The sequence below is a fragment of the Anabrus simplex genome, chromosome 8 (assembly GCF_040414725.1).
Source record: "Anabrus simplex isolate iqAnaSimp1 chromosome 8, ASM4041472v1, whole genome shotgun sequence".
In the NCBI taxonomy this organism is placed as follows: Eukaryota; Metazoa; Arthropoda; class Insecta; order Orthoptera; family Tettigoniidae; genus Anabrus; species Anabrus simplex.
The window spans coordinates 186,968,718-186,988,224 of NC_090272.1; the positions used below are offsets into that span (position 1 = coordinate 186,968,718).

General features: G+C 37.9%; 1 protein-coding gene across 2 annotated transcripts in view; it reads right to left on the minus strand.

Moving 5' to 3' along the window:
* nompB (intraflagellar transport protein 88-like protein nompB) overlaps positions 1 to 19,507 on the minus strand; it is a 135,296-nt gene that overhangs the window by 41,247 nt on the left and 74,542 nt on the right. For both annotated transcript variants that reach the window (XM_067152564.2, XM_067152565.2), the window contains 2 exons: positions 16,949 to 17,135; positions 15,985 to 16,132 (listed from right to left, as the gene is read on the minus strand). In XM_067152564.2, the coding sequence (XP_067008665.2) occupies positions 15,985 to 16,132; positions 16,949 to 17,135 (335 nt within the window). The remainder of the gene's footprint in view (positions 1 to 15,984; positions 16,133 to 16,948; positions 17,136 to 19,507) is intronic.

Consider the following 19,507-nt stretch of genomic DNA (forward strand, 5'->3'; position numbering starts at 1 on the left):
CTCATATTTTCCATGAGATTGAACCATTTTTCTTTTCTAGATGAATCTAGAGACTGGATCAGTTCATCTGCAATTTCAGGGTCACTGCTGAGCATATATTCCTCGTATAGCTCTTTGCATTTTGGTTCCATCCAGGAATATAATCCTTCCTGTATCCTCTTGGGATATGCTTTTTCGCGATGGCGGATGTTAGTTTGACAAAGCGCTCGTAATTTCCTGTTGTAGGAGGAATCCACTGTACATTATGTTCCAGTTCGCTGGTGAATTTAGACCAGTTGGCTTTGGAAAAATTCCAGCGGGGAAGTGGGACTGATCTGATGGCAGGTATTTCCAGGCCGACTTTGACAAGCACTGGTCTGTGTTGGCTTCGGGGAAAGTTGTTCAGAATTTTCCTAGTACAGTGTAGAGGTCTTCCAAGAGAGTCTTTTGATACAAAACACAGATCAGGGTTATAGTCCTTATTCCATCTGGTAGAGTGGAAGGAGTCCTTTTCTTTGGCATCAAACAATAGAAAAAGATCTTCGGCATCAGCCCATTCAGACACATCTTGTCCCTCTTTGTTGGTATAGTTATAACCCCATTTAGTGTTCTGACTGTTAAAATCTCCAAGGATTACGGCTGGGTGCTGTATATTCAGGATGGTCTCGTTTAGGCTCCAAGGTTGACAAGGTGGTTTGTAGATGTTTACAATTTCTGTATTTGCAATCTTTGTTTTAGAGCAAAACATGTTGTTATCAGTATTTGTGCTTATTATTTCAGCTTCCTCTATATCATTTTTTACATATATTGCTGTTCCGTACTGTTTATGAAATGTTGCATTGAGCAGATTGTATCCGGGAATCCTACATCTGGCATAAAGCTGGTCCTGGTTTTCACAATGGGTCTCCTGCAATAGAACAATGTCCACCTTGTGATCAGTCAGTATTTTTGTTAGTCACTTTTTGGTCGACTTGCTCCTTCGATATTGAGCTGCAGAATGTTTAAAGTAGAATCATGATTTTCAGTGGGGCTCTGAAAAGGGCCATTTACGATTTTAATCATTTTTCTCATATTGAGTTAATGAATCCTCTGAATTGCTGGGATATCCACAAAGAAGAGCTTAGGGTCCAGCAGCCAAAGTTGTTGCTCTCTTAACACCACCCAGGGGTCACGTGTAGGGTAATATGAGGTTAAACCTACGGACGTGTAGCAACGAAAACCCCGCTCTAAAGATTCAGTGGGACAATAAAGGATATCCACGAGGCCAGTGATGAAGCTGTGAGTTGGCTAACAAAACTGGACATTCAGCTTTAGCAGCAATGCAGATATTGATGAGCTCAAATGTATAAATATAGTTAATAACCAAATTGTAACAATGTATCCTCATGCCATACGAAATAAATAAATAAAACCAAGCTCATTTGGTCGATCTTCATTGCTGAAGTTTTGAAGTGTCCTGTCCACGGTCACCAATTTATCGCTCTGCAGTGCGAACACGTTCACTTCCTTATATAAATTATTTACACTGTGTGTCATAACACACAATTATACACAGTCGCAAATGACACTATATACAACACTCGATAGCGGAGTACCCTGAAGTCGATTCTGACCAGTACAGATATCAACAACACTGATGTGCGCACTATAACATACTCTCTCTTGAATTCACCACCTCACTCACTTGAGTCCAATACTCAGACTCCACCTCGGAGCCCAACAGTCACTACCAGTCCATCACTTGCCTGAGTCCCAAGAACCAAGATCTAAGAACTGAGAACTTAGAACTGACTTCACTGACTAACAGCTCGATATTTATACTACTCGATCAACCATCTAGAATGATCGACTTCTGGAAGAGTTCTTACAACACTCTAATGGAACACACTCGAAACATTGATCGACCAGCTAGTCGAATGGGTACTCGAACATTAATTTATCTTTACCAACACTCATGGAAACATCTACAACATTCGTAATGTCTCTACATGTATCTGGATAATAAAACCTTACAGTAAGTTTCCAGAACCTTTCATATGAATGGATGAAAACCATAACGGTATAAGTGACATTAAAAAAAAAAAAAAAAGAGTTAAGTGCAGGATGTAACTCCGGGAGGGTGTATCTTTTCACCAGCAAAGAGATACAAGTGATAGCGGTAATATTCTGCGCTCTAGTGATGGGTAGTATAACTACAAATAGCATAGTGTTAAGATGTTAAAATGCCTTTTTCTCTGAATGAACAAAATGCTACTTATACCGTTATGGTTTTCATCCATTCATATATACCAAATGTAGTACAATAAGTCTAACATACGAACATTATGGAATTTTCTACCACTTTCGACTCTATAGATTTTGAGGTTAGACTTACACACACTACATATTTGAGGTTATACAACTTTATACTACATATTTACAGAGAAACCATATACTAGTCATGTTTAACACTTAATAAAAGGTAATTTAGCCTTAAATAAACTATAATAAAAATATATTAAACATACTAATTGAAGGTTTTACACCAATTACGATGTCGTACCTACGACAACCCCAATGAAGATCTTTCCTTATATTAACACCTAGGTACTTACAGTGATCCCCATAAGGAACCTTCACCCCACCAATGCAGTAATTAAAACTGAGAGGACTTTAACATTTGTAAAACTCACAACTTGACTTTTAACACAGTTTATCATCATATCATTGCCTGCTGTCCATCTCACAACATTATCGAGGTAATTTTGCAGTTGCTCACAATCTTTTAACTTATTTATTACTCTCTACAGAATAATATTATCTGCAAGAAGCCATATCTCTGATTCCACTTCTTTACTCATATCATTTATGACTGTAAATCTTATGCTCAAAAGTCACAAGACCTATAGTTTTCAAGAACATAACCACAGAGGTACACAACTTCATAATTTCCATATGCATTGACCAAAACATCAATGAAAGAAAGTTTACAGCAACTTCATCAGTACAATTCACTCACTCACTCACTCACTCACTCACTCACTCACTCACTCACTCACTCACTCACTCACTCACTCACTCACTCACTCACTCACTCACTCACTCACTCACTCACTCACTCACTCACTCACTCACTCACTCACTCACTCACTCAATCAATCAATCAATCAATCAATCAATCAATCAATCAATCAATCAATCAATCAATCAATCAATCAATCAATCAATCAATCAATCAATCAATCAATCAATCAATCAATCAATCAATCAATCAATCAATCAATCAATCAATCAATCAATCAATCAATCAATCAATCAATCAATCAATCAATCAATCAATCAATCAATCAATCAATCAATCAATCAATCAATCAATCAATTCAAATCACTGCTATTCTGAGTTTAAGGCTATCACCCAGGTGGCAAATTCCCTATCAGTTATTTCTCTAGTCTTTGCTTAAATGATTTCAAAGAAGTTGGAAACTGATCAAACATTTCCCTTGGTAAATTATTCCATCCCTAATTACTCTTTCCATAAACAAATGTAAAATAGCCATAAATTGTGCATTTGTGTTTTCACTATTCTTTAACAAACTTATGTGTGAATACCGAGTTTTACTGACTACCTTTGTTGGAAAGCAGTATTAGCAAATTTTAAAATATGCCCCAATTTGTCCTCTTGAATTCCAACTTTGTCTTCAAATTATAATCCTTCCTTCTTTCAAAAGCTCCGTTCCAGTTTATTCGTCTACTAATGTCATTCCACGGCATCTTTCCGCTGACAGCTTGGAACATGCTGCTTAAAGTAAAACTCTTTCAAGAAAACAATTATTGTATCCACCTATTCAATATTAAAAGATTCAATATATATTCAATATTCAAGTTTTACTTATTGTATCTTCAATACGGAACAAAATGAGATTAGTTACTTGTAACACGCTGCTTAGTCGAGCCGTTCCTCCCCTTAATCCCCAACCCAAGGTTTGCAACATTTCTGTAACACTACTCTCTTGTCAGAAATCATCCAGAACAAATCATCCTGCTTTCCTTTGGATCTTTTCCGGTTCTCGAATCAAGTAATCCTGATGAGAGATAAACTAGAACCATTAATTGGAGTCTTAATTATGACTCATACACCACCCCCTCCCCTTCCTTCACACCTTACTACAATCACTAAATATCCCCCAATAACCACATATCAAGAGAATAGTAACTTTTATTTACAATCGTTAATATTATCACCCCAATGAAGATTTTTTTAAACAATTTGTTTTACGTCGCACCGACACAGAAAGGTCTTATGGTGACGATGGGATAGGAAAGAGCTAGGAGCGAGAAGCAAGTGGCCATGTCCTTAATGTACAGCCCCAGCATTTGCCTAGTGTGAAAATGGGAAACCACAGAAAACCAACTCCAGGGCTGCTGACAGTGGGTTCAAACCCACTGTCTCCTGAATGCAAGCTCACAGCTGCACGGTTAAGTCACTCTGCGATCTTTTCTCATATTAACACCTAGGCACTTACTATGTTCCCCACAAAGTACTTCTGCTCCATTAATATTGTAAAAAAAATTCAGATCGTGAGGAGCAGTGTTACTTACATCTGGTGAAAAAATTATGTCTTCTACATTACTGTTTATTTACCTTGCATTGTTTTTTCTGTCTGAGTGATCAGCTGATGATGATCTAGAACTTAGGGTCAAAACCGGTACCGTTTATGATCAACTAGTGATGTAACCTTACATTACTAAGTTTACATGTATTGCAAAGGTGGAACCATTACTTAATTTTAACAGTGAACTGTAACAAACTGATTACTTGAAGGACAGCTCCGAGCCAGACATCCTGTAGCATTCATGTCACGAACTCCGAATCACTGCCATTTGCAACTTCAGCAGTGCCAAGCTAGAGCTTAACAGAGGGCGGAGTGGAGATCTGTCATGTTCTCAGTTGAGGGACATTTCTGTTTTGGTGCCAGTGATGGCGATAGGTTGGTAAGGAGAAACCAGGCGGGCACTTCAAACTAAGCTGTCTGCAGCATACACACACTGGACCTACACCAGGAGTTATGGCCTGGGGAGCAATTTCCTTTGACAGCAGGAGCACTCTCGTCGTTATCCCAAGAACTCTGACAGTGGATTTGTACGTCAGACTGGTGACTGAACCAGTTGTGCTGCCATTCATTCACAGTTTTCAAGAGGGTGTTTTCCAACAAGCTAACACTCTCCTCATACTGTTGCTGTCACCCAACATGCTCTACAGAGTGCCAGCCAGCTGCCTTGCCCTATGAGATCACAAGACCTTTCACCCACTGAACATGTATGGGACATTATGGGACAACAAATCTAGAGTCATCAAATACCAGCATTAACCATGGCTGATTTGACTGACCAGTTGCAACAGGTAGGGAACTCCATTTCACAACATAACATACGGCACCTGTACAACACAATGCACGCATGTTTGCATGCTTATATTAAAAATTGTGGCGACTACAGTGGTTGTTAATAAACCACTATGTCGCATGTCTTCTCGAGCATACTTGAACATGTGACCTGGAAACTTTAATCAAATATGTTACCTAGACAATTCCTTAACTTAAACTGCATTCCTAACTAATGTCTCTTCTTGGTGGTGGGATTTCATTTTCCATCAGTGTATTTCTACCTTCTGTAAATCCTTACATATACACCCCCCCTATTCATTAGTGATTCTTGGAATGTCCTTCCTGGAACCTATTTCTGGCTTAAATTACTTGTACATACCTACATACCCTTCCACTTTTAGCTAAAATTCATATGACAGCCAATTATCCTTGCCACCATGTTATCCTTAGCAGATTTCTTTGCTAAATTCAATTTCCTGGTATCTCTCCTTACTTCCACAATCATTCCTAACTATTTCTTTCCAACCTGCCCCTCCTTTTTGATCTTTTTATTTCTCTGTTATAACATAGCGGGTCTTTATTCTTACCGCTTTTAATGGTATACACATGTTTTACATTGCTCAACAATTGCTTTATTCCCATTCAATAGGCTGTTTAATATTTTACGCTCATTATAATTGTTTTTTTTTAAATTTCCTCATCCGTATCCAACATTTGGTACTGCCTATTACTCTTTTACAACCTTCCTTTCTATCACATTTATTTTTAACATATAACTTTGGTTTTAAATTACAATCAGAACACAATATTTAATCCATTACAGGTTTTCAGAATCTTGCAATCCCTTTCATTTGATCTATTTGTTTTGCAGTGTAATTCCTCACCAGTATTTTAAATTGATGACACACCTACGTGGATTTTAACATGTTTAAAATAGTTTTAAATCAGGGTGTCCACGAAATCTAGATTTTAAAATTCCCTGACATTTCCATGTTCTCCAGACATAAAAACCATTTTTTCCCTGACACACGATGACAAAAAATAAAATTATACAGGAAGTTCCTACCTATGACAGTAATATTAAAATGCATTTTGAAAAAACATCCAGAAAATAAATGAGCAATTAATGTGCATATTAAATTTCAAAACTTGAGTGTTGAATTTAGTCTAATTAAATTCACTTTAAGATTTAAAAAATTGATTACCATTACTGCTTCAGCGAAGAAATTTTATCATCTATAGCCACCAACGACTGTCGAGCTGCCATCACTCTCTGTGTCTTTTCTTCTAATTCTTTCAGCAACAAAGCAGCCTTCCTCTTATTTATTTGCAAAGAATCTTCTACTTCCAATGTTTCACATTTCTTCTTTAGATTTTGAACATAGAAAGCATGAGCATTCCTTGCAGCATGGAGCATGTTCTTATTAATGGAGAACTTTTCAATTCCACCAAGGTTTGAAATAGCATCATATATTCTTCTTTGTGCTATAAGGGATTCTTGTAGCATGTCATCTACTATAATTTCTTTACTAACAGAAAAACCACGTTCAAGTGAAGCATTTCCATGGAACAATATTAGTATCATTTTCAGAAATGAAGCCAACTTTTCTGTTTTCAAATTTACTGTTGGCAAAACAGTGCAGAGCCAAAAATTATCTAACCTCTCGTCTTTTGAAGAGAAAGAATTAAGTACTTCTTTGAAAGTATCATTCTCACAAACAGAAGTGAACTCTCTTTGTGTATGATCGGCTTCATTACCCGAGATCCATTTGTTTTCAAGAAAGGCATTTAAAGCTATCCTTAGCCGTTTGCTGCTTAGAGGTTGCTTGTCTAAACTTGGATCGAAACAAGAAATTCCTTTAGTCAGTTTATATGCCAGCGGTTATTGTTGTAGCAACTTCTTGCACAAAGCTACCATTCCTCTTAGACAATCTGTGTGAAACACTAATATATCTCTATCACTTAATCCAGGAGTGCCACGAAGTCCTGCTCTAGCAGCATAACCTATGTCAATTTTAGATGCAGGCAGAAGATTTTCTTTACTGTCTAAATTAATTTTGAGGACATTTTCTGAAGACTGCAGTGACTCAGACTTAACAAACCTTGTCATGACATTTTTCATTGTTGCGCTGTTGAGAGGGCAGCGCTGGACTGGAACCCTCAAGGCACCAGAAAGCGAGGTCGGCCCAAGAAGACCTGGAAGAGGACGATCGAAAAAGAAATCGCAGAGGTTGACAAGACCTGGAGCGAAGTGAAGAGAACAGCCAGAAACCGTACTGTGTGGAGAAATTTCGTAAAGGCCCTATGCTCCAGAGGGAGCAACACGAAATAAGTAAGTCAATGAGAGATTCATACAGGAGTGGTGCAAATGGAAGATCTGCCTGAAACTGTTTTAAGAATGGTTCCAAATCTCCAAAAAGTGATAATAATGACAACTTGGCTTTAAGAAGCTTATCTTCAAGAGAAGTTGATACTATTTTGAAGCCGTTACAGTCCGGGATTTTCTTGTCTCTGTCTGTTCCTTCCACACATCTGTCAACATTAGGTAGGATATTTGTAGCACGTTCAATGACTTTCGAATTTTCAAGCCATCGTATAGCACAATATTTCAAAGGAAATACGTTTGAATCTGAATAATGCGTATAATCAGTATGTCTTGCAGGAACGTAGCAAAACAAGAAGTGAAGAGCACGAAGAAACTCTGCAATATTCCACCCGGTTTATTTACTGCCATTTTATATGAATTGTGCACAGCATGCAAGCCACAAGATCCAATGTTCACCAAAATATGAGCATCTAGATCATCATTTAATACATTACTAATATCCTGAAGGAACTTTTTATTATCATTTGGACCATCCATTGAAATTTGTAAGAGTTTTTTAGATAGAGTTCTTGCAGTGCTCACAAAAAAACATTTAACAGATCAGAGGAGGTAGAGTGACCAAGAAACATGGAATCAAAAGAAGAGCATACCTCATTAGTATCAGGATTTAAACAACAAACTACAAGTTATATTTAGCCCATCTGAGAAACTTTATTCAGCTACTCGTCAAAAGCAACGGGGAAACGTGTGCACTAATCCACACATCTCAAGAACTTGTTTATGAAAATAGGGAACCAAACCATGAGTGACTATATAGGCACCGTGCAGATAGATCGAAATGCTACTACTAGCGCTACATAGTGGCCCGTTCTGAAACAAGAGGTGAGGCGTGGTGCGAGAGTCTCAGTACAACATGTGTGACAATCGAACAAGTTGCGGGTTTAAAACGATTCAATTCGGGCATCTAAGTGAATCATCATGCAATAAAGGAAGAAACCTTGTTGTCAGTGGCCACGTGAACGGCGTTGAAGAGTTAATTTCGAATGGTTTCGGATACATCACAGGAAAAGTCACCCGACAAACGCCTGTCACTTTGCCGCCTTATGTCGTGAAACTCGAGGTAGGAAAGGTGTAGTTAGGTAACAATTTATAAAGTTTATTTACTTAATGCGTGTTTTAGCTAAGTTGTACGCATTTTTACTTTGTGTTCAGGTTGACCAGAATCGTAATGCCACTACCAACGAATGTTCCTGTCCTGCCGACACCAGAGGAACTTGCAAACACATAGCTGCGGTAGTGTATTATATAAATAATGAAAGTGTTGTCTCCAAAATAGACCGTCCGCAACAATGGGGAGAACCAAACCCGAAAACAATGTCAACAGAAAAATATAGAAAAGGCAAACAAGTAGAACTGTTCGGTAAAAAGACTTTGGAGACATCTCTTCCCCTCTTCGAATTAACTGAGGATATTTTAAAACACATCCTTTGCAGTCTTCGTACAATGCTTCGAGCAGAAGCAAGTACTGAAATCGAACAATCGTGCAGGGCCGTAGTCATATCATTTATAGACAGGGTAGTGAATGATGTGGAGAGAGAAGAACGTGAGGAAATTGTGACACAGCTATTACATTTACAAGTCTCTAACGACGTGCGCTTGCCAGACAAATACACCTTTCGCACTGTGAGTGACGAAATGTTTTTTACCAGCAAAGTGCAGGCTGATACAGATCATATAATTAAAATCTCCCTGGACACTATCTCAATCAGGAAGCCCTCGACGGTTTCAAGAAAGGAAGATAAGAATATCTGCTAGCACGAAAGCACATCGTATCAAAACTAGGCGACATAACTTTGATACTTTAGCTCTCGCATTTGTAACTGAATCTCCAATTGGGGGAGCTGCTTTGAACAATCTCTCTTACGGAAGTGAAATGGAAAGTGAAGCAATAGAATGCTATGGAAGTTCATTTGGTGTTCGTGTTATTCGATATGGGTTAATAATTCACAAGAAACAACCTTGGATTTGTGGATCTCCAGGTGGCATAGTTCTCAAAGGAAATGTAGCTGACAGAGTGTTAGAAGCTAATTGCCCATTTTCCTGTAAAGATAAACCAATAGTAGATGAGTCAGGAAATGTGCGAGTACGTTATCTTTACTTTGATGAGCAAAATAACATACAGTTAAAGACAAGTCATATGTATTACACACAAATACAAATACTGATGTACGTAACTGGCTTGGGGAAATGTGATCTATATGTATATAGCAAAGCACAACAGTTGCCAATACATTATTTATCAGGACAATAAGTACGTCGAGGAATGTCTCACCAAAATGACAAAGTTCTATTTCAATAATTACTTGCCAAAAATTAGCAATAATAATAATAATAATAATAATAATAATAATAATAATAATAATAATAATAATAATAATAATAATATTTATGTATGTATGTATTTGTCAATCCCTGCTTGTTGAATGTTGAAAAGATCAAAATGTAAACAAAAATATATAAAACAAACTGATAGTAGAACAATTCTCAAACTATTCTTTAATTATTGGAGGTTGCAAATTCGTTAACACGCAACACATATGCCCGATGTCATGCACGTGTGGAAAAAGTTATGTTGGCAATTTCTGTAATATATTGTATATTTTGATTCTTTGAATACACCTTTCTATGTGAATTCTAAGACTGGCAATATTGCAAGTACTCTCAACTTCCTCAGCTGTTAATCTCCCGTCATGTAAGAACAGCGGTGTCACTATTACAGCATCGCGGCCAGATAAGTTAGTTCTGATGCCAGTAAATCCTTTATCAGCCATGACCTCATCGCTAGGTTGAAGGAAAGTTAATAAACCACTGTCAGTTGTTATGAATGAGTCGCTAGCTTTTCCACCGTAACATTTAGATTTAAAGGCGATCATACCACTAGGCGTGATTGCAATTAAAACTTTTGCCGTGTAACAACCCTTGTATTGAGAATAGAAATACACTCTCTGATCTACTTGGGGAGGCTGTTCAACCCTAAATTCCGTGCAGTCAATAATGACTCGATAATTACCGTAATTTCCCTTAAATGCTGGAGGCATTGTTTCTTGAGCACTTTCCTTACTAGGCTAGAATATAAAATGTTTCGTACGCAGTGCCAGTTGCATAAGTACGGTCGTAAAAATACGTGAAATTGTTGTCCTGTTAACACCAAATAGCACTCTAAAAGCAGAATAGGAGAGTCCAGTTTTAATTTTCACTAGGAAAAATCAATAATCTAGTTTCTTTACATAATTTTGAAACGTTACAGTTTGGTAATAACGCAAGCTGCAAGGCAAAGACGTTGAAGTTCACACCTGTTAAATCATGCATTTGTGTATTGTTCCTTATGGAACTCTAGCCTTGGAAACCTGGACCCTTGATGTCTTCCGTTCCACACATTCTATCATGTTTCGTAATGTCCCCTCACAGACCGAAATCAAGTGGAATACATGCTTGTGTATTTACGTCGTTTTCATTTACTGAACAAGAAGACATGAAGTCTGAATAATGAAAATCAGATGCATCTGTTCCCAAACTGTACTCGAAAATTTTCCGTCTGATTCTTCCTTTTTTAATCGCTTGAGTTGTGAAAGCGCTTGTAAGCTGGGTCCCGGCGACACATTCCTCTTCTTGTATTCATCCGGAAATATTGTCGGAACATAGGCTAGACTTAGTTGGTGTCCAGATCTTTTGTTTCTGATGAAATGTGCACTACATGTTCTTGAATAAGTCGTAGGCTGCCAAAGTGATCCATCAGTGCTAAAAATTAAAACCAAAATTAAATTAAATCGGATCAGTTGAACTTATTGCAAACATGTGCAGTACTTATGTGTAGGCCTACTTACTTCGTTCGGTTAACTGCGTGTATTCATCGCCTCCTTCGGTCTACTTCTATCGCTCGTTTTGGAAAACAATAAAATTGTACTTTACTTCCCGTATTTGCGTAAGTATTGGAACATCCGACAACACAACAATTACGTTTACTTGATCTCCTTTTCTCTTCCATTATCATCGGAGTAACTACACGCTCAGTCATAACAGATCACCTACTGCGAGTCTGGAGTCCGCCTCACATGTTGTTCTCTGCCCGGCCGCTAGAGCAACACGCACGGTGCCTATATGCAACTTTCATTCTGTACAGTTGAACCTCCAAAGCAATTTCAGAGTCTGGAAACAGTGCTGGGAACAAACGCACACTAGCTTCACTGGCACATAAAGAATGGTGTTGCATGACAGTATGCATGCACCATATAATCTCAGCTTTGGTTACTTGCTTCCCTGGAAGATAATTCAGTAGACATCTCATCTCGGGTGAACTTTCTTTAATGAAAGAAGAAGAAGAAGAAGAAGAAGAAGAAGAAGAAGAAGAAGAAGAAGCAGTGGAGTCATATGTGATAGAGTTCGTTGTGGTAGCTGTGGCAGGCAGAGGACGATTTGTGTTTGCGGCCAGGGTATTATCTACCGAGTTTGTCTTTTGTTACTTCACAATTTCAATGTTCCTTTTTAAAATAACTTGAAATGGATGACGAGAACTGGCTGAACTTGACACTACTTGCAATGCTTCCTTCCTCCCCTGTGACTTTTTAAAGCCTGCTTCCCCATGTTGCTAAGAGAAAATGATGAAATGGCATATGGTTTTTAGTGCCGGGAGTGTCCGAGGACATGTTCAGCTCGCCAGGTGCAGGTCTTTTGATTTGACTCCCGTAGGCGACCTGCGCGTCATGATGAGGATGAAATGCCGATGAGGACGGTACACACACCCAGCCCCCATGCCAGCGAAATTAAACAGAGATGGTTAAAATTCCCGACCCTGCCGGGAATCAAACCCGGGACCCCTGTGACCAAAGGCCAACACGCTAACCATTTAGCCATGCAGCCGAGCAGAGAAAATGATGTTTTACATATTATGTAATGTGCTGAAAATTTGTCCTGAGGCATGGGTTTCAACCATGTTCTGAAAGTATCATCAAGCAACCACCTTTCATTAAACGAAGTTTTCCTTGGCTTTGATGAAGACGCTGTTAGTTGAAAAAAGCCGTAACATACGGATATTGTAAAAATCTTTAAATAGTCCTATACTCTGCACGGCTTTCTTCTAAATTGACATTTCGCAAAACATGTGAGCATTGCCTCACCTCTACTGCTTTGATAACAGTTTATGCAATATAACTGCGGCACAAATCCCTCGTAAAATGTAATACCGTACTAAGAAAATCACATGTGAATCACAAGTGAAAACAAATTCACAAAACCTTCAAAGATAGTGTATACACTTCCTAACAACATCAGACACTAAAATAAGAACAGGTACATTGTTATTAAGAATAAAAGAAATACATTATTCGCAGCTAATGACTGTCATAGGAGGAAGTTATGGCTGATCGAGACCACGGTGCCAATTTTTACCAAGTCACATTCTTGCCACTTGTCTTTCATGAACTCTACTGGGGTATGGTAGACAGACGAACTATATACTAACCAACACAGAGATGTAAATGACATCTACACTAAATACTATTAAACCTATACCACACATGCCGAGCGAGGTAGCTTAACTACGTGGTGATGTAGACAATACAGTTGGCAGCCAGGTTTCGAGATTGCGCTCAACTGATATAAATCGAAATGAATGGCAACTTGGGATTGGCTGGATCAAGACCAAATACATACAAACATACTTCACAAACTCAAAATCTCCAAAACAACAAAGAACTTTCATCTTACAATGTGATGTCACTTTGTTTTAAATCTCGTTCTGTATTCACAAAATTACACGTGATATTACAAGCTACTAGTCGTCAAAACTTTCAAACCCCTTGCAAGAAAGACAGGTTAGAAACTCAACAAGCATGGCCCACATTTACACAAGGCTTACCTACATCAGCGCATTTTATAATAATAATAATAATAATAATAATAATAATAATAATAATAATAATAATAATAATAATAATAACAACAACAACAACAAATGGTTCACCCACACACATTGTGGCATTTTGGTGGACTCTTAAGGTCATTAGAAATGGGGTTATTTTACACTCAACAATTAGATTGAAATTGGAAATAATTAACTGGAAATAGTATGTGTAGTAAAGAAGAATGCAATATACAAGACAACAATTAATCACTTCAAGTGAAATTTAGCTGAAATATCCAGAAATATGGAGGGTGAAGGAAATTTCTTTTATTACATCACCCGTCCCAATTTGGTTTGACCCAAAGATCTGGAAATCATTACGAATGAAATTAATTACCTAACACAAGAATTCTAACAAATTAAATCATGTCTTTGCCCATAAATTTTGAGCAGGAATCATATTCTTTCCTCACCTATTAACATAAAGGTGATACATATTTGAGGAGAATCCTTTAAAATATGCACACGAATATTCTGTTTCAAAAAAGAGTATGCAGAGAGTCTTGAGAACACTGAGTGTTTCATCTCATGACATCATTAATAAATTATTTTTTATTTTTTTATTTACAATCTGCTTTACATTACACCGACACAGATAGGTCTTATGCGACGATGGGGCAGAAAAAGTTAAGCTAGGAGTGGGCAGGAAGCGGCTGTGGCCTTAATTATGGTACAGCCCCAGCATTTGCCAGGTGTGAAAATTGGAAACCATGGAAAACCATATTCAGGGCTGCCGATAGTGGGGTTCGAACCCACTATCTCCTGAATGCAAGCTGATAGCTACGTGACTCAAACTGCACCGCCACCTGCTTGGTATTTCTTAAATTTCACAGGAAATTAGTGTTTCCAACAAAGCTGTATGCATACCATGTTCTTGTAGTGCAAAAACAGCAACCTCCCCACGGAATACTCGACTACATGTAGTATATATGGTTTTATCTACACTCTGCACGGCTTTACTTCTAAATTAACATTTTGGCCAATTTTGGCTCTGTCTGATGGTTATGCACTGAAACACAGACATCCAACCAATCCCAAGCTGCCATTCATATTGACTTATATCGCTAGAGTGCAATCTCAGTACCTAGCTGTCTACTCTAATATTTACATTCACCATGCGGTTAACCTATCTCGCTCACGTGTATGGTATTCAGTACGGTTTGCAATCTTTTGCATTTTTCTTCAGTAATTAGTGATTTTCATATTAGTCTTTATCCCTCTTTTATAGTACAGTACAGCGTAGTTTACAGTTTAGCGCAAGTTAGTACAATACAGAATTAATAGATCAGTGTATAAAAATAGCTGTAGTTTTATTTACGTCCGTGCATTGGTTAGTGCATTTCGTTCGTGTGTGTTTAGCATGTCTCCGTGTAGTTCGGGAAAGACAGGTGGCAAGAAAGTGACTCTGAGATCAGTGGAGTGTTCCCTTTGTAGAGGTAAAGTGATGCTCATTTGTTTTGAGAAACGTCAATTTAGAAGCCAAACCATGCGGAGTATAAACAACACCATGAATTCCCAGACAACCAGGATATGGGGTAATGAAAATCCTTACACAGGTCAAGAGGCACCTCTACATCATATTAAAATTGGCGAATGGTGCGCTTTATTATGGTGTCGCACAATTGGCCCTATATTTTATCACACAACAATGAATGAATACTACATGGAAATCGTGCCACTTCCCACACTTCCAATGACAGCAGAAAATATACTGTGTCCTTTAAACATTGAATCATTTTCAAGGGTCATCCAATCTTACTCCACCGGATTTCTTCCTATGAAGCATGCTGAAAGGGAAAGTGTATCACAACAAGTCATGGATTCTCATGGAACTAAAAGACAACATTCACCAAAAAGTGACTGTGACTCCCAATATATAGGTGGCTACCTTCCAAAATATGGAGAGGTGTGAGTAAGCATGCCTTGATGCTAATGGTAAATGTTGCTGCCATAAATCAAGGTATGCCTGTAGGAACTTTTGTTGAATTATGGCCATTAGTTTATTTTTATAAGTGAAAATCAGGTGTCAAGAGCAATTGGCACCTCCTGTGCTTGACTTACTGGAAACTACTTCAGACAGGACACTAATCACTATTCCTCCAACAGAAGACAAATTAGTAACACAAAAAGTTTACTCAAGTTTAATCTTTACTCTTCCAAAGCTTCCAACTGATGGGTTGAATCCGTTTTCATTAGAGCAGAATTACATTACAGGAAATCAATATTTACAAGAAAAGTAAGGCATTCTCATCTTGATAAAATTATCAAAGAAATGTCCTGATAGCTAAAATTTCCTCATAGGTAATCCGATGAAGATGCTTTATAATAATTTCGGGACATAAAAGCATAGCACTTACCACTCCGTAGCCTGATCGACATCTCCAACAAGCTCGTATAGGTGGGCTAAATGGTACAGGACTTGTGGATGATGTCTCATTATGGCTTGTAGTTTCGAGAAGCAATCCAATGCATCATCATACAGTCCCAGGCGCTTATTCACAAGACCTGATAAAAAAATAAATTTTTCATTCCAGTCAAATGTGTAGGGAGGACAGAAATGTTAGTTAAATTTATCTATAAACATCAGACATGAAACTTGAGAAGAAGATTTCAATGAAATAGATATGAAAACAAAGCATACAAGGAATGACAAGTGATAGATTTCCTTCATAATAGTGTATTCTCAGAACCCAAAACGACTTTTTTCCTCAGAATTCTGTGTGAAAATTCAAGGGTCCTTGTTAGACAAGCAAGGAGAGAGGATGCATCACTGAGCACTTCACTAAGATAAGTTATAACTCTCAAGTATTAAACATAAATGTTTCTCAATTTCTAAACAATTTTCATTAATTAATAATTTTTTTTTTAAGTGTGAGTTGACAGAATCTGATCTTCTTTCAAGAAAGAAACTTTTCTCCAAGTACGGTATGTAATAATGTTGTAATTAGTATTCAACAGACTGAAAAGCATTAATGTTACATTAACTAAGTCAACACAGGAATGAATGGGTTCATTTTTTAACAAAAAAAAAAAGAGTTTTCAGAGACTCCAACAGCAGTTCTATTACATGATAATCAATCTATTGATATTATATGGTATATTTGAGTACCTTGAAATACGATCGGATTGAGCCAGGATCAAACTAGTCACTTTGAGCTCAGAGAGCAATGCTCTGTCATCTGAGCATTTTAGCAGAAACCAATGAAACATACATTCAAAATAGTTCAACAATTGACAATATCATTAATCCAGAAGAGTTATTTTTGGATTTCCCAAATGACTAATGAAGTAACTTAGGATAGCAACTGTTCATAAACTTACCTAAATTGAACAAAGCTTCAACGCATAATGCATCATTCTCCAAGGCATACCCAAATGATTCTTTAGCTTTCTCCATGTCTCCTTTCACAAAACTGACATTGCCAAGGTTCACAAAAGCAGCTGAATTGTAACCATCAGCTTCACGGGCATGCTCTCCATACTTCTCAGCCTGCTCTAGATCTCCTTGCTGGAAGATATACAGAATTATTAGAGATCTATAAAAATAAAAAAGGGGTACTAATGGGGATAGTTGTACAAATACAGTACATCAGAATAAAAAAACATAAAAACAAATCAATTAATCAATCAATGATCTGCATTTAGGGCTGTTGCCCAGGTGGCATATTCCCTATCAGTTGTTTCCCTAGACTCTCCTTAAACGTTTTCAGAAAACTTGGAAATTTATCAAATATTTCCTTGATAAAATATTCCAATCCCTTACCCCTCACCCTACAAATTAACATTTGTCCCAATTCATCCTTTTGAATTCCAACTTGATCTTCATATTGTGATCTTTCCTACTTTTAAAAGCTCCACCGAAGCTTATTCGTCTACTAATGTCATTCCATGCCATCTCTCCACTGACAGCACGGAACATTCCACCTTAAAATCGGTCCATTATTGGACATTATACATTTTCCAGCTAACTCATTCCTGGTTGCCAGCATTTCACCCAGTGTGCTAAGTTGGGCTCATCAGTTGGTAAACAGCACACCTACCAAGACGACTGGCATACCGTATCATTTATAACAACATTCCACTTTGTCGAGCAGCTCGTCTCCTTCCTCCCAAGTCTTTCCAGCCCATTAACAATCTATTAGCAATACCTCATCTGAGCATATAAGATTTATTTATTATCACAATACAAAGTATTTAAAAAAAAAAAACAGATGAAAAAAAAAAGGATATAAAGAAGTTCATACATTAAACAATCTGCATTTGTTTCAATTGGACAGATGACAACATTAGCATCCATGTCTCAGATCACTACAATCTCATTATAATGCACAATTCTGAATTCAATAAAATTTCAAATATTACCTGAAACTTTTCATGACTGATGATTGCTGCTCCAAATTTCAATTAGTATACAAAAATAAAACTTCTGCAGATAAACGAAAAGTTACCGCAATATACAGGGGATTTTAGAGCAACAGACTGCCTACAATCCATTGCTAGACTCACGGGTAAGTTGAAGCGTTGAAAATGATGTCCATCACTATTGATACAAATGATATATCATTGTAAGAAATTCCAAAACACTTGTATCTCTGCCTCTAAAATTTCACTTCCTTCCATTTCCTGAATAACTCAGTTATGTATTGCCTCAACGATGTACAAATTTGCTAACAGTTCTGTCATATACTATTTCTTCTTACAGGAAAATGTCTCAGCTAAAAATATCTGTTGTCCAATATTATACAAGGTGTACAACTTTGCTTCCCCCGTTTGCCGATGGATGGCGACAACGGTACGTAGCGGTCGAACGAAACAGATCGCAGATGTCAAGCAGTTAGCTTGGACCTCGGTCAACATAACCCCATTCAAACTTAGTCGATGTGTGTCTGCATCATAAAGTTGTTCACGGTTGAGCATGGCAGTGTACGAGCCAAATTCTCGGCATTTGCAGGAGGTGTTACTGTTTTGTTTTAATATGAAGAAAACAGCGGCTGAGTCTCATTGAATGCTCTCACGTACGTATGGTGAGGACGCTATTAGTGGAAGAATGTGTCGTGAGTGATTTCAACGCTTCAACAACGGTGATTTTAACATCGAAGACCGGCATAGTGGTGGAAGAGAGAAAGTTTTTTAAGATGCAGAATTGGAGACATTGCTGAGTGAAGACTCGCGTGAAACTCAAGAAGAACTGACACGATCAGTGGGAGTGACAGCAAGCCATTTCAAAACGTCTCAAGACCATGGGCATGATTCAGAAAGAAGGAACTTGGGTCCCGTATGAGTTGAAACCAAGAGATGTTGAACAGGGATGAAAAATGGGTTCATTACAATAACCCTAAACGCAAAAAATCATGGGGATATCCCGGCCATGCTTCAACATCGATGGCAAAACCGAATATTCACGGCTCCAAGATCATGCTCTGCATTTGGTGGGACCAGCTCGGCATCGTGTACTGTGAGGTGTTAAAACCCAGTGAAACAATCATAGGTGCTCATTATCAAACGCAATTAATGCGTTTGAGCAGAGCATTGAAAGACAAACGGCCGCAATACAGCGAGAGACACGATAAAGTGATTTTGCAACACGACAACGCTCGACCCCACGAAGCAAAAGAGGTCAAAATATACCTGGGAATGTTAAAATGGGACGTCCTACCCCACCTGCTGTATTCTCTAGACATTGCTCCCTCTGATTATCACCTGTTTCGAACAATGGCGCTTGGCCTGGCTGACCGACACTTCCAATCTCATGAAGAAGTCACAAATTGGATCGATTCGCGAATCACTTCAAAAGATGCAACAATTTTTTCGATACGGGATTCGAACACTGCCCGAAAGATGGGAGAAAGTCGTGGCCAACAATGGACATTACTTTGAATG